Source organism: Cherax quadricarinatus, chromosome 48 (assembly GCF_038502225.1).
Source record: "Cherax quadricarinatus isolate ZL_2023a chromosome 48, ASM3850222v1, whole genome shotgun sequence".
In the NCBI taxonomy this organism is placed as follows: domain Eukaryota; kingdom Metazoa; phylum Arthropoda; class Malacostraca; order Decapoda; family Parastacidae; genus Cherax; species Cherax quadricarinatus.
Genome location: NC_091339.1, coordinates 18,454,876 through 18,468,640, shown reverse-complemented (window position 1 = coordinate 18,468,640; position 13,765 = coordinate 18,454,876). Strand labels below are relative to the sequence as shown.

General features: G+C 37.7%; 1 protein-coding gene across 2 annotated transcripts in view; it reads left to right on the top strand.

Annotated features, from left to right (window-relative positions):
* Positions 1-1,408: 1,408 nt before the first annotated feature.
* Positions 1,409-13,765, top strand: part of mino (glycerol-3-phosphate acyltransferase mino) — a 163,811-nt gene continuing 151,454 nt past the window's right edge. The window contains exons 1-4 of one of the 2 annotated variants that reach the window (XM_070094933.1): positions 1,409-1,874; positions 5,916-6,046; positions 6,878-7,083; positions 9,354-9,407. In XM_070094933.1, coding sequence (XP_069951034.1) covers positions 5,929-6,046; positions 6,878-7,083; positions 9,354-9,407 — 378 coding nt within the window. In that variant the 5' untranslated portion in view covers positions 1,409-1,874; positions 5,916-5,928. Of the gene's footprint in view, positions 1,875-5,915; positions 6,047-6,877; positions 7,084-9,299; positions 9,408-13,765 lie in introns of both variants that reach the window. The other variant, XM_070094932.1, reaches the window with a different exon arrangement.

Genomic DNA, 13,765 nt, shown 5'->3' with positions numbered 1-13,765 from the left:
TCCAGGCTTAATTCAGAGAACTGGAGCACAGATCCAATTCCCTAGATCAAGAGCCCCTCACCAGCGTCAATGAACCTCCTTTAAGGGGCTTCGACAGGCTTTAAACCTCATTAACCAACCATTAACCACACGCAGAATATTTCGGGCAATAATTGGCTCATGTTGAAATCCAGTCCATTTGAGAAATCACGCATTATTTTGTTTAATACAAACATGCCATGTATACCCCAGCACAACCTGTTACTGCTTGTGTATATTGCTAATTTGGGAAATATAAGCAAAAAATAGTAGATATATTTTAAGACGTGCAGCACGTCAATATTAATCAACGATTATGTATTAAGTAGTTTGTTAAACATTAAGTTTAGTTTGCCCAAAATGCCCTGGCATGATAGTGGCTTTCTTTGTACTTAGCATATTAATATTGTGAATATACATTGTAAACTATGCAAAGAAATAAAATCCTTAATCCTTAATTAAGATTGACACTCCTGGCCAATCAAAGATAATGTAAATAAACGAATTGAATGTAAAGGAAAGCCGGTCCAGTGTCTATCGCTGGCGGAGTAAGGTCGTTACGTTAGGTCATTTTAGGCTGGATTTCGTTCGGTTAGGTTGTTTCCTTCATTTCCCAAACATACAACAATGTTCATGGCAAAAAAAAAAAAAATAGTATCGGACATTTTTAGGACTATATTATTATTATTATTATTATTATTATTATTATTATTATTATTATTATTATTATTATTATTATTATTATTATTATTATTATTATTATTATTATTATTATTATAAGCTATCGAAAACTCGCACAAGACCTAGATTTCCATAATTATCCAGCTGGGTATTTGACTGGCAGAATATATCAACAAGTATATTAATAAGACACATTGTTCGGTTTATTGCATTTTACTAAGAAAATAATGATATACCAGTTATTTGATATATACGAAGACCAAATGTAGAAATAACCAGCATTTTTATTTCATTTTATTGCGAATGTTTCATCAATACTAATTATATATTATATTATATTATTATTATAAGGTTTACCCAAGCACCCCAATGGAAATAAGTCACTTTGTCTGTCTTTTTTTTTAGTTATCCTAGGTAACTTACATATATGTTACTACGTATGATAATTGTACTTATGTGTACCTGTACCTAAATAAACTTAAAATTATTGAACTCACATTCCACGTTAGCTCATCATTTTCTGTATATTTACGCAGGCGCTTAATTTTTGACATAGTTGAGACAGTTTATAGATTTTTGTGCTTCCTGTTCATTAAATATACGACACAGAAAGACGATTTGCAAATAAATAAATAAATAAATGAACGCAAAGTACCAGCAGCTGTTAAGAAAAAGAAAACGTTAAACATTAAGGACCTCTGTTCCAGCTTTGGTGGTGGTGTGTGTGTCTTACTCTCGCCTCAGATCGGTGACAAATTCCTCTCGTTCTCTTTGGGACGCTTATCATCTTATTCTACCTGCTGAACACTTTACAGGACCACCATTCATCACCTCCATTTTTCCGCTCTTGGGATATTTCATTAACGGTTTTGATGGGGATCCTGTTACTAGATTCAGGCTGAGGTGTGGGCGTCCCGCTCTGCTGGAGCTTGGCACCAGGAATCCAACTGGCCTACTTGGGAACTTCTAATTTCTGGTTATATTTGCAAAGGAAACTTTTGTACCCTTTAATTGCTATATATTTTCCCCCAACACCGGGGAGCTCAATCAGGGTTCGATACTCTGTAAGCTGTCAGTGGCCTTTTCAAACCCAACAAGAAGAATAATAAGGTCAATGTAAGGGTGGAGGCTCGTGGCTGGAGTCATTGTTATTCCCTATATTGTTATTCTTACAAGTAAGTAATTTAAAGCATATTGTTACTTGCATTTTGTTAACTTTCAGATCATTATGTATCAACACAAATGTAACTGTTAATGGAAGATAAGGTGCCAAACATGATTTCTTGTCTGGTTCTTGCCGGGTCTGGCGGCAGATGAAATCACTATATACGAAAACGTTAGCATACAACGTTTGTTTGTTAATGTATTTCATATCATACCATTTTGGGTGGGAAGACCCATAAGTATTAATGTACCCGGATGAATGTCACTTCACATCGTCGTATAGTGGAACAAATATGATTACTACACTGCTGAAGCCTGTAAAGTATTGTAGCTCTTTGTTGTATGCAGTTCTTTCGTTTTTATTGAGCACTTGTGTTAAAAACCTGCACTTAAGAACAAGACAGGAGACCTAAATAACTTACCACCACTCATGTATAAAAAAGCTTCTCATGTGTTGTCACCAATTATTGCAACTCTAACAAATCCATTGAATCTTCCACCTTCCCATCCGTACTTAAGAGAGCAAGAGTCACCCCGATCCTCAAAGGAGGTGATCCAACTGAACTGAACAATTATAGGCCTATATCAAACCTGCCCCTACTATCTAAAATTTTCGAAAAATTAATTCACAAACAAGTCTTTTCTTACTTCGTATCCCACAACATACTCAACCCTTGTCAGTTTAGGTTCAGACTGAAAAAAGTACTAATGATGCTATTATACATATGCTTAAACTAATGTATTCTGCACTCGAGAAAAATGAATTCCCCTGGGACTTTTCATAGACTTACGAAAAGCTTTTGATACAGTTGACCATGACCTTTTGCACCAAAAACTCTAACATTACGGGGTCAGAGGACACACACTGTTACCTAAAATCTTATCTTAACAATAGAACCCAGTATGTATACACAAATGGAGCCAGCTCCACTACACAACCTGTTCTTGTTGAAGTCCCACAGGGGAATGTTCTTGGCCCACTTCTCTTTCTCATTTACATCAATGACCTACCAAATGCATCTAATCTCCTTAAACCCATTTTATTTGCAGATGACACAACTTATGTAATTTCTCACCCAAACCCAACCATACTAACAGACACAGTAAATGCTGAACTGCTAAAAATATCTATTTGAATGATTACCAACAACCTTACTCTCAGTGTAGACAAAACCTACTTCATGCTTTTTGGAAACAGATCTTCAAATGTACAGCTAAACATATTGATAAAGGTTCACCTGTTTTGAGGCAGGTAGAGGGCAAATTCCTAGGTCTCCACCTTGACTGCAGTCTCAAATTTCAGACACACATACAGCAAATTTCCAAGAAAGTCTCCAAAACGGTAGGCGTCCTTTCAAAGATACGGTACTATGTACCCCAGTCAGCTCTTCTAGCTGTGTACCACTCTCTCATTTACCCTTACTTCACCTATGGTATTTGTGCATGGGGCTCAACCACAGCAAATCACCTTAAACCTTTAATAACCCAGCAAAAAGCTGCAGTGCGATTGATTACTAACTCCTGCATTAGACAACACACTCCACCTCTTTTCAAGAGCCTTAACTTGCTAAATATTCAAAACATCCACACTTATTATTGTTCCTACTACATACACAAAACACTGTATTCTTATGTAAGCCCTCCTCTCAAACTACTCCTTGATAACTATAACAGAACACACAACCATAATGCAAGACACAGATCACTCTTTGATATCCCTCATGTTCATCTCTCCCTATGGAAAAATTCTATGCACATAAAAGGCTCGAAGATCTGGAATTCATTGCCAGGATACACTAAAGGACCAATGTCTGCAAATCAGTTTAAGGCCCTAATAAGAAATCACCTCATCACCTAAAATTAACCAAACCATACCTAATCACTACCAGTTTCTCGAAAGTTACTCATATTGTGCTGATGAATGCTCAACCACTTACTACTATGAAATTAGGATGTCTATTTTTCCATTGTTTTAAATAGTAGTAGATTGTAATACAGTACATCATAATGTAAATTGTTCCATTGTAATACCAAATTTCATTGTTTTAAATGGTACTAAACTGTAATACATCATATTGTAAATTGTTTTAAATTGTTGCATTGTAGTACTGTAATCTTTATTAACTAATTCAATAGTGTAATAAGTCTCTACTAGACTTATCAAAACCATCTAGCATTACCTAATAGAATATACAGTTCTACTGTACTCACTGTAACTCATCAAATGACCATATGAACTATGTATTATTGCCTTACTAATCTTAAGTTAATCCCTAAGTGTGCCCAAAATGCTCTGCATGCAAAGGGGCTTTTGGCATGTACACCCGACTATTATATTCCTCTGTACAACCATGTAATTTGTTAAAATAAACATCTTTATCTTTAGATATTGAGGTTCAACCTGGACGTGGGTCCAAAAAAACATGTAAGGCAGGAATGAGCTACAAAAACTGTACCCCTAAATGAAAGCTTATTAATACTGGTGAGGGACTATTGAGTCAAGAAATTGGATCTGCCTTCCTTCCTAGGACTGATCCTGAAAGAACAGGCACTCAGAAATTATAAAATTGTAAATATACAGTGGACCCCCGGTTAACGATTTTAATCCGTGCAAGAGGGGTAATTGTTATGCGAAATAATCGTTATGTGAATGAATTTTCCCCATAAGAAATAATGGAAATAAAATTAATCCGTGCAAGACACCCAAAAGTATGAAAAAAAAAATTTTTTACCACATGAAATGTTAATTTTAATACACACAAACTGAAAAAGGCATGCACACTTACATGACACTTACTTTTATTGAAGATCTGGTGATGATTGATGGGATGGGAGGAGGGGAGAGCATTATCTTCTTACTGTTTAGAAGGGGAATCCCCTTCCATTAGGACTTGAGGTAGCAAGTCCTTTTCCGGGGTTACTTCCCTTCTTCTTTTAATGCCACTAGGACCAGCTTGAGAGTCACTGGACCTCTGTCGCACAACAAATCTGTCCATAGAGCTCTGTACCTCCCGTTCCTTTACGATTTGTCTAAAATGGGCCACAACATTGTCATTGAAATAGTCACCAGCACGGCTTGCAACAGCTGTGTCAGGGTGATTTTCATCCATAAAGGTTTGCAGTTCAACCCACTGTGCACACATTTCCTTAATCTTTGAAGTAGGCACAATGGATTCCACAACTGGCATAGGCTTCTCAGGGTTAGCCCCAAACCCTTCAAAATCTTTCTTAATTTCCATACTAATTCTCACCCTTTTTACCACAGGGTTGGCACTAGAAGCTTTCTTGGGGCCCATGGTCACTTATTTTCCAGAAACACCACCGAAAACACTGTAATAATACGAAATATTCCGAGTGTATGCTTGGATGTTAGCGCGGAGGCTGCCTGGTAAACAATGGCACGGGCGGCACATGTGAGGCTGGGTGAGGGCGCACATTGGACGCGTCTCGGACGAAAATCGGTGAGCGGGTTTTTAATCGGTATGCGCGGCAAAAATTTTGCGATTAAAGTAAGCGGTATGCGAAATAATCGCTATGTGATGCCATCGTTATGCGGGGGTCCACTGTAATAATAATAATAGTCTAATGTCATCAGTCATCAGATGAATGAAGCTACAGAACAGGGATTTCTTGTTTTAATATATTCTAGATACAACAGTAATCTGGACTATTCTTTTATATTGCTTTGTATTGTTAATGTTTTTAAGAGTAGAGAATAGTTGATGGTAAGTGGGTAACTAGATTTAGTCCTGGAAGTGAGAAGTAGTGCCTGTACTCTGAAGGAAGGGTAGGGATGTTGCAATTCAAAGGGTCATTTTGCAGTGTGATGTCTGCATTTCTGATAAGACACCTATTGAATGAATGATGGTAAATGTTTTCTTTTCTTGGGGCCACCCTACACTGGTAGAAGATGGCCATTGTGGCAAAATGCACTAAAAGTATCTTTGAAATGCAAGAATTAAGCCTTGGGATTCTAAGAGTACAAATTTACTGAGAGAAATTTTACAAATTTGTGAAAGTGTTATGGTCCTCTAATGTTAATTATTTTGCAGATAATGTGCAGCGATGGTGGATGTTTTACCCAAGTTGCAGAAAGTAGGTGATCCCTGGACCAGCACTCCATCCAGATACTATGGTCCCCAAAATGCTCAAACTCGTGCAGGCAATGGCTACATTGATCACAGTGAGCTTATTTATATTTATTGTGGAGATAGTAATTATGCAGGAGAATATACACAATACAGATACTAATGCTTCACACATGTACAATAGCTGGTAACTGTAGAAAAGTACATGTATTTTCAGCATTATTGAGAGTGCAATCAATATACTTTTTGAAGCTTTGTAATCAGTATGATCTGATATCAACAACACATAACAGGATGCGACATTTAATTTTAACCCTTTCACCAATTCTCATGTTGATCTATGTTAACTGATGCCAGCATTGCTCTTGTAAAGCTGTGTTTTGAGCTCAGCTTACGTAGATAAGCTGTGAGCTGTAAATTTTGGCCTAGACATAGGAGGAGTAGTCTGTGCTGTGAGTGTGCAAGGGATCAAAAGAAATCCTGCCCCATACGTGCATGTGTGTGCGATTGCCCACTGTTGTGGAAACTGTTAAATTTGAGTTTTCTGTCAATATGAATACCCAGAAATATTTCCTCTTGTCTGTCGACGTGTGTATTATTTATCTTTATGTTTCACTGAATAGTTTAAGCATTATTCCCAAACATTATATAGTAGGTTAATAGTAGTGTTAATTTATTTTTAAAACCAAGTACAGTAATATTCAGTAATATTAGCTAATCTCCACATTGCTAGTATTGAAGCTAAATTAAATTAAGGTAAGAAATAAAATAAGCCCTTTTATGTGTATGATATACAGTATAACTCATTCTACAAATAGAAGTGATTAGAACTGGCATTGGCCAAGCAGATACTGTAATGACAAAAATGTTTTGATTATGAAAACTTTTGTGCCGAGACTCAAGAAATCATAATGGCATGATTGCAGATGATGGCGTTAATTCCTCCAGGCGGAATTATGGGAATGGTCATGGGACAAAAAGAGGAGGTACAAGAAACCGGGTCAAATCTTATAATAGCTGGGGGAGAAGCCAGAGTCAAATGTCAGCCACTTCACGATATGTTTCAGCACCAAGACCAACAAAGTACACAAGAAGGACATGGGACCAGGCTGCAAGTGCTCTTCATCAAATTGTAAGTGTGCTCTAATAGTACACTAGTACACCCTACTCGGTTTATACAGTTTTGTAAATGATATAAATAACTTTTTTAAAGCTAATTTTATAGTACAATGCTGTATTTCTGTGCTGAATTAATATTCATGTGTATGATACTCTTAGCTGCATTTTGCTTGAGCTTTCTGTTTATGGTGATAAGCCATCTTTATCTATATGCTTGTATCCTTCTATAATCTTGTACTTGGTCATCATTCCTCCACTGTTCCTCCTTAATAGTCACTGAGGTCTGTTTTTTTGTGACTCATATTCCTTATTTAGCTCCAGCATTCATTTTGTAGTTCATCTTTGTATTTTTTCTAATCTTAAAAAAACTGCTGCAAATTAAAACTTTTGTCTAATGTATGTTATGATTCTTTCTTTCAACACACCGGCTGTATCCCACCGAGGTGGGGTGGCCCAAAATGAAAAACGATTTTTTTTTTTTTTTTTTTTTTTTTTTTTTTTTGTCAACAAGTCGGCCGTCTCCCACCGAGGCAGGGTGACCCAAAAAAGAAAGAAAATCCCCAAAAAGAAAATACTTTCATCATCATTCAACACTTTCACCACACTCACACATTATCACTGTTTTTGCAGAGGTGCTCAGAATACAACAGTCTAGAAGCATACACATATAAAGATACACAACATATCCCTCCAAACTGCCAATATCCCAAACCCCTCCTTTAAAGTGCAGGCATTGTACTTCCCATTTCCAGGACTCAAGTCCGACTATATGAAAATAACCGGTTTCCCAGAATCCCTTCACTAAATATTACCCTGCTCACACTCCAACAGATCGTCAGGTCCCAAGTACCATTCGTCTCCATTCACTCCTGTCTAACACGCTCACGCACGCTTGCTCCTTTTACATTTAGTAATATATACAGGAGAAGAGGTTACTAGCCCCTTGCTCCCGGCATTTTAGTCGCCTCTTACAACACGTATGGCTTACAGAGGAAGAATTCTGTTTCACTTCCCCATGGAGATAAGAGGAAATAAACAAGAATAAGAACTAGAAAGAAAATAGAAGAAAACCCAGAGGGGTGTGTATATATATGCTTGTACATGTATGTGTAGTGTGACATGAGTGTAGGTAGAAATAGCAAGACATACCTGAAATCTTGCATGTTCACGAGACAGAAAAAAGGACACCAGCAATCCTACCATCACGTAAAACAATTATAGGCTTTCGTTTTACACTCACTTGGCAGGATGGTAGTACCTCCCTGGGCGGTTGCTGTCTACCAACCTACTACCTAGGATGTTATGAATAATTTCTCAAAATTTATTTTATGTAATCTTACGGTGACAATCTTTTTGTCTATAGTTTTCCCTAGAATTCCCTTTCATTTGAAACTGCTGTTTGATGTTTGTATCTCCAGGTATTTTAGCCACTATCTTCTAATTGCATTTTCTAGTCTTAACAAACACCCTTATCAGTCAGACACATGTACTGTAAATGTGTACGAGTACAGGTGAATCCATTGAGAACAAAGCAGCTGTCTCCCACTGAGGTAGGGTGACCCTGAAAAAAAAGAGTAAATATATCATCTTCATTCATTCATTCACTGTCTTGCCAGAAGTGTGCTGTTTCAAAAAATTCCTATACAAACAGTGGTAAACTGATGAACAGGGAGCCAAGAGGAGACACAATGTAGTATTATGTTCTACAACAAAGGGAAACTATAATTATGTGATAAACTAAACACTGATGATGGGACACCTTGAGCAAAGCTTTGCTCTTGTGATTGCAAAATGATGTAGGCACTCGCTCCTACAAGGTGAGTGTCCAGAGGCTGGCAAAAGGCTCTTGATCTAGGGAATTGGAGCTCTCCTCTTGGATCAAACATAGTTGCTTTATGACCATTATGGGTTTAGCATTTCCCCCATGAAATAAGAATAAAAATAATATGTATAGGAAATCGCAAGTTAATATTCACACAGTTGATAGGGACACAATTTTTATCCACTTGTAGGCATCCTACAAATCCTCATAGGAACATTAAAGTCTTATTTTGTGTACTGTATTCTGGCAAGTCATTGAATTTAATCTTAAGTAGTTAAGTCCTAATATTAACACTTGCATTGAGATCCCAATCATGTATCAGTTTTCATGCAGCATATCCATATCTCATACATGATTACTTGTGTTGTATGTAATAATTTTTTAATCTTCTGTTATCTTTTCTTCAGAGACTTGGAGAACGCTTGGCAGAATTTAAGTGCAGTCCTATTTTCCATCCTCAGCCTTTGTGTCGCCCCTTTCATGGCCGAGCTTGTGCGTGTATGCCCTTCAGCATGGTGAGTGTTCTGCTCGTTTATGACTTAGGCCATTGGAGAGCCTGGGGCCTGAATCACAAATAAAATTTCTGTACATCATTCCTTCTGTATGATTAAAGTTTGTCTGTGTACACCTGAGGTACAAACATTTTAATTTTAGTAAATCATCCTTATAAGTTATATGATATTTAAAAATCTGTCTTAATATTTCTTTGAGATGTTCATAAGAGATGTTGGATATTTAGTTACAGTACCTAATGCATTCAGCAAAGCTCAGAAGCATAATTAAATCATTATACTAATTGCTTAAAAATGGTGAAATGAGTGGAATATTGTAGAGTAATGAATATGTGTGAAGGAGTTCAAGGGAAAACAATTTACTGTATTGCAAAGAGAGGACAAAAAGACGAAATGATATGAGGTGGCCATTAAGAATACAGTGAGATGGGAAAAATGGGAAAAGCAATGGATGGGAAGATTGAATTAGCTGTACATTATTTGTACTCTTTTTGAAAAATTTTAGTTGGAGTGCCCCATGAAAGATTAATCTGGAAACTAAATAATATACATGAGGAATGAAAGGAGAAACCATTACAATTTTCTTGATCACATAAACTGTTTCCTACCACCGTAGGGTGACCTAGGAAGGAAGCATTCACCAACACAGGAGAGATCAGAGCTGGAACAGAATGTTTACTTCATGCATAGTTACTAAAACCTAAACCACTGGGAATGCCTCAAAGTACTGAATATGCATTCTTTGGAGCAGAGGAGATGCACATTATAATATATGGAAGATAGGGGCCTAATTCCAACTGTATACTACCATAATAGTGTACTGCAGTGAGATTTTGAGCCTGGTTCACCAGGCAAGCAACAGGAAAGACTGGCCACAGGTCAGGATGCAGGAATAAGACTCAAAGTAGATAGTAATTGTGATGGTTGAGAAGATCTGGTCTTTCCTATTTTTACCTTGTCTTGATAGTGATTGCACATAAGATCTTTCACAAGTAGTGTAGGTAAACAATTGTATGCCATCTGTTACTTATATGTACGTACTAGTACAGTGGTTCTCTGACCTACGATATTAATTCATTCCTGAGAGCCCATCGTAAGACAAAATGATCGTAGGTTGAATTAATTTTCCCCATAAGAAATAATGGAGATCAAATTAATCCGTGCAAGACACCCAAAAGTATGAAAAAAAATTTTTTACCATATGAAATATACATTTTCTACTCTACTAAATGAAGAATAAATGACACTTACCTTTATTGAAGATGCAGCAATGACTGATGAGACACTATGGCCTGGGAGTGCCTTTTCCTCCTGAGTAATGTAGGTCCTGTTTGGCATTTTCTTCCAGAACAGGCCTTATCACACTGTGTATGCCACTACGATTCTTAAATCTTTCAAAGCAACCTTTGCTAGCCTTAAATTCACCAATATGAGCACTAGTTTCAGGCATTTTTTCCTGTTCACCTGGGTGTTAGTTGACTGGTGTGGGTCACATCCTGGGAGATAAGATTAAGGACCTCAATGGAAATAAGTTAGACAGTCCTCGATGACAAGCTGACTTTTTTGGGTTATCCTGGGTGGCTAACCCTCTGGGGTTAATTGTTTCTCGGTATTCTCGATAAGCCACACCAATAATGGTGGTACAGCAGCAGCTGACGGTGGTACAGCAGCAGCAGCAGCTGACCATGGTACGATAGTATTTCGATAATATTTCTCACCCTTTTTGCCACAGGGTTGGCACTAGAAGCTTTCTTTGGGCTCATGGTGGCTTATTTAGCAGATAGAAGCACTAAAAACACTGGAATAATACAAAATATTCTGAATGTATGCTTGGGAGCGACCGCTCTGGCTTGTAAACATTGGCACACTAACTGAAGGCAGGCCAGCTGAGGCGCGCTCAGGCGGACAGATATGTGGACGCGTACTGGACGAATGCTGTAGGTCTAGTTTCTCAACGTATGTTGGGGTCAAATTTTTATGCTGAAAAGCATCGTAGGATGGTTTTAACGTAGATTGGGGATATTGTACGTTGGGGGTCCACTGTAATTGTATTATTGCTGACAAATGCAGGTGCAGTATACTTTCTTATATGGTTGCTCTGTATTTGATTATTAAAAAACTATTTGTGTATTCAGGTCCCAACCTCTTTGTGTGTCATTGCTTATTTATTTAGTGAATCAATTAATGCTTAGATGTACTATAAATAATTTCTTTATTAAAGAGTTGTGATTTTTTACCCTATTGTTAATACACTTAGGAAAGAAGGAACTTGTATGGTGATACGAAGTTGTAAGGAAAAAATACTGAGGCACTGATCAGGACATTAAGGCAATGTTTTGCCATAGGTGACTTTTCAGTTAGAAAATAGAGCAAGCAATATACATAGCAAAGGTAAAACATTACAAGTAACATTTGGTAATTGTTAAAATACATTAGACAAACATGAGTGATGCTGGTAGGTGTCCAGCAGTGTTCCCTGGTGCATCTTGGTGTCATTTAATAGTGATGTCACTGTTGGGTAGCAACAGTGACCTAGCAGTGACATCACCATTAGATTATATCATGCTGCATTAAGAAGTGCTGAAGAATGCTTACTCTTGTATTTTTTCAACTTATTTTTAAATATTATGAAATATGTGGGGATTTTGGAAAACTTGGAGTGTTTGGGAAATTCCTGGAGGCTGTTTGGAAAATAACATACCCATGGGCTGTTTGGGAAGTTTCTGGAGGCTGTTTGGAAAATAACATACCCAGGGACTGTTTGGAAAATGCCTGGGGTTCTGATTGGAAAATACCTGGGGACTACGTATTTGAAAAATACCTGGGGACTATTTGAAAAATACCTGGGACTGTTTGAAAAATACCTGGGGACTATCTGGAAAATACTTGGGGTTTTAGGAAAAACTTGGGGGCTGTTTGGAAAAACTGTGGACCATTTGGAAAATATCTGGGGGCTGTTTGGGAAATACCTTGGGGGCTGTTTGGGAAATGCAGTGTAGATTTACTTGAATGTCCACTGATTCCTTTCAGATAGTATTAAATTTTATGGGTGATGTTCTTGTGTATCAAAATGTTATGTTAATGTCCAGGGTTTATTACCTGGACCTCAGCAATGAGAGTTGCTACTCTCACAGATGGGCAACGGCGACCAGTACTGTGTATCAAAAAATTTGTCAAGAAATATCTTCAGTGTACAGAGCAGGACAGTACATGTCTCATACAGTATTATAAACTTTCCTAATGATATTTATTAACCATGATGACTAAGAAGTATGACATCGTTACTGGAAGTGGGAATACCGTGGTTAAGCTGTAAACAGATTAACACTGTCTTAACGTTCAGTGAAGAAATCAGTAAGTTTTACAATTAGGAACAGTTGAAAAATTGTGCAAGCCATGTATATACTGTTGGTGATTTTGAAGTAATCAAAAAGATGAGTGTGAGTAAAACAAAGGTTATCAAGTGTCTGGATTGAGCAAAAAGCTCTGAAAGGCAGTACAGTGGTACTGCTTATGTCAGGAAGACAGTGCATTGATACTATGAGACTTAGTAAGAAAGGAAGTTTTCCTTTAAAGGAGTTTAAGTTTAGAATGATTTATAATATAGCACACTGGGTAGAGTTCACCTGCCAACCATATCATTGATGAAAGCCATCCTCTTGAGTTTACCAAGCTTACTGAGGACTTCAGTTATAACCCCCATCAAATGTTCAATGCCAATGAAATGGTTTTCTTGGCAGCAGATGATAGCAAGAACTTTCATTGGTAATCAGGAGAGGATTGCACCTTGGTTCAAGTTTTCCAAGGATCAAACAGAGCAATAGGTCCTGCCCCAACATGGGGTACTACCCTCACTCTGATGGCAGAGGTACTTGTGGCTTGGTTGGTCGAGTCCTCAGCTCACACTGAGGAACTGGGATCAAACACCAGCATGGGTAAAATGTTGGGGATGTTTCCTTACACCTGCTGCTCATGTTCACCTAGCTGTAAGGAGGTACCTGAGTGTTAGCCAACTCTTGTGGGTTGCACTGTAGGGTACAAGATTAATAGGACCCTAATGGAAATAAGACAGTCCCTGATGATGCATTGAGTTGGATTATCCTTGTTGGTTGACCCTCTGGGTTAGAAATCTGAACAAAAACTTTTCTTACCCTGTCCTACTCAGTCATACCCCCAATTTGAATTTTGTTTTACCCAGGAATCTTGTTCTCTCCCTGTGTTCTACTCCATCCTGGGTCCTTATCATCATAGGGTTCAGCCCCACCCATTCCATACCCCTTTCTTCTACCCCAGGTCGTGCACTGCCAAGAATGATTTCCAGGCAGGTGACAAGACCAGTAGCTTGTGGTATGTGTGATGTC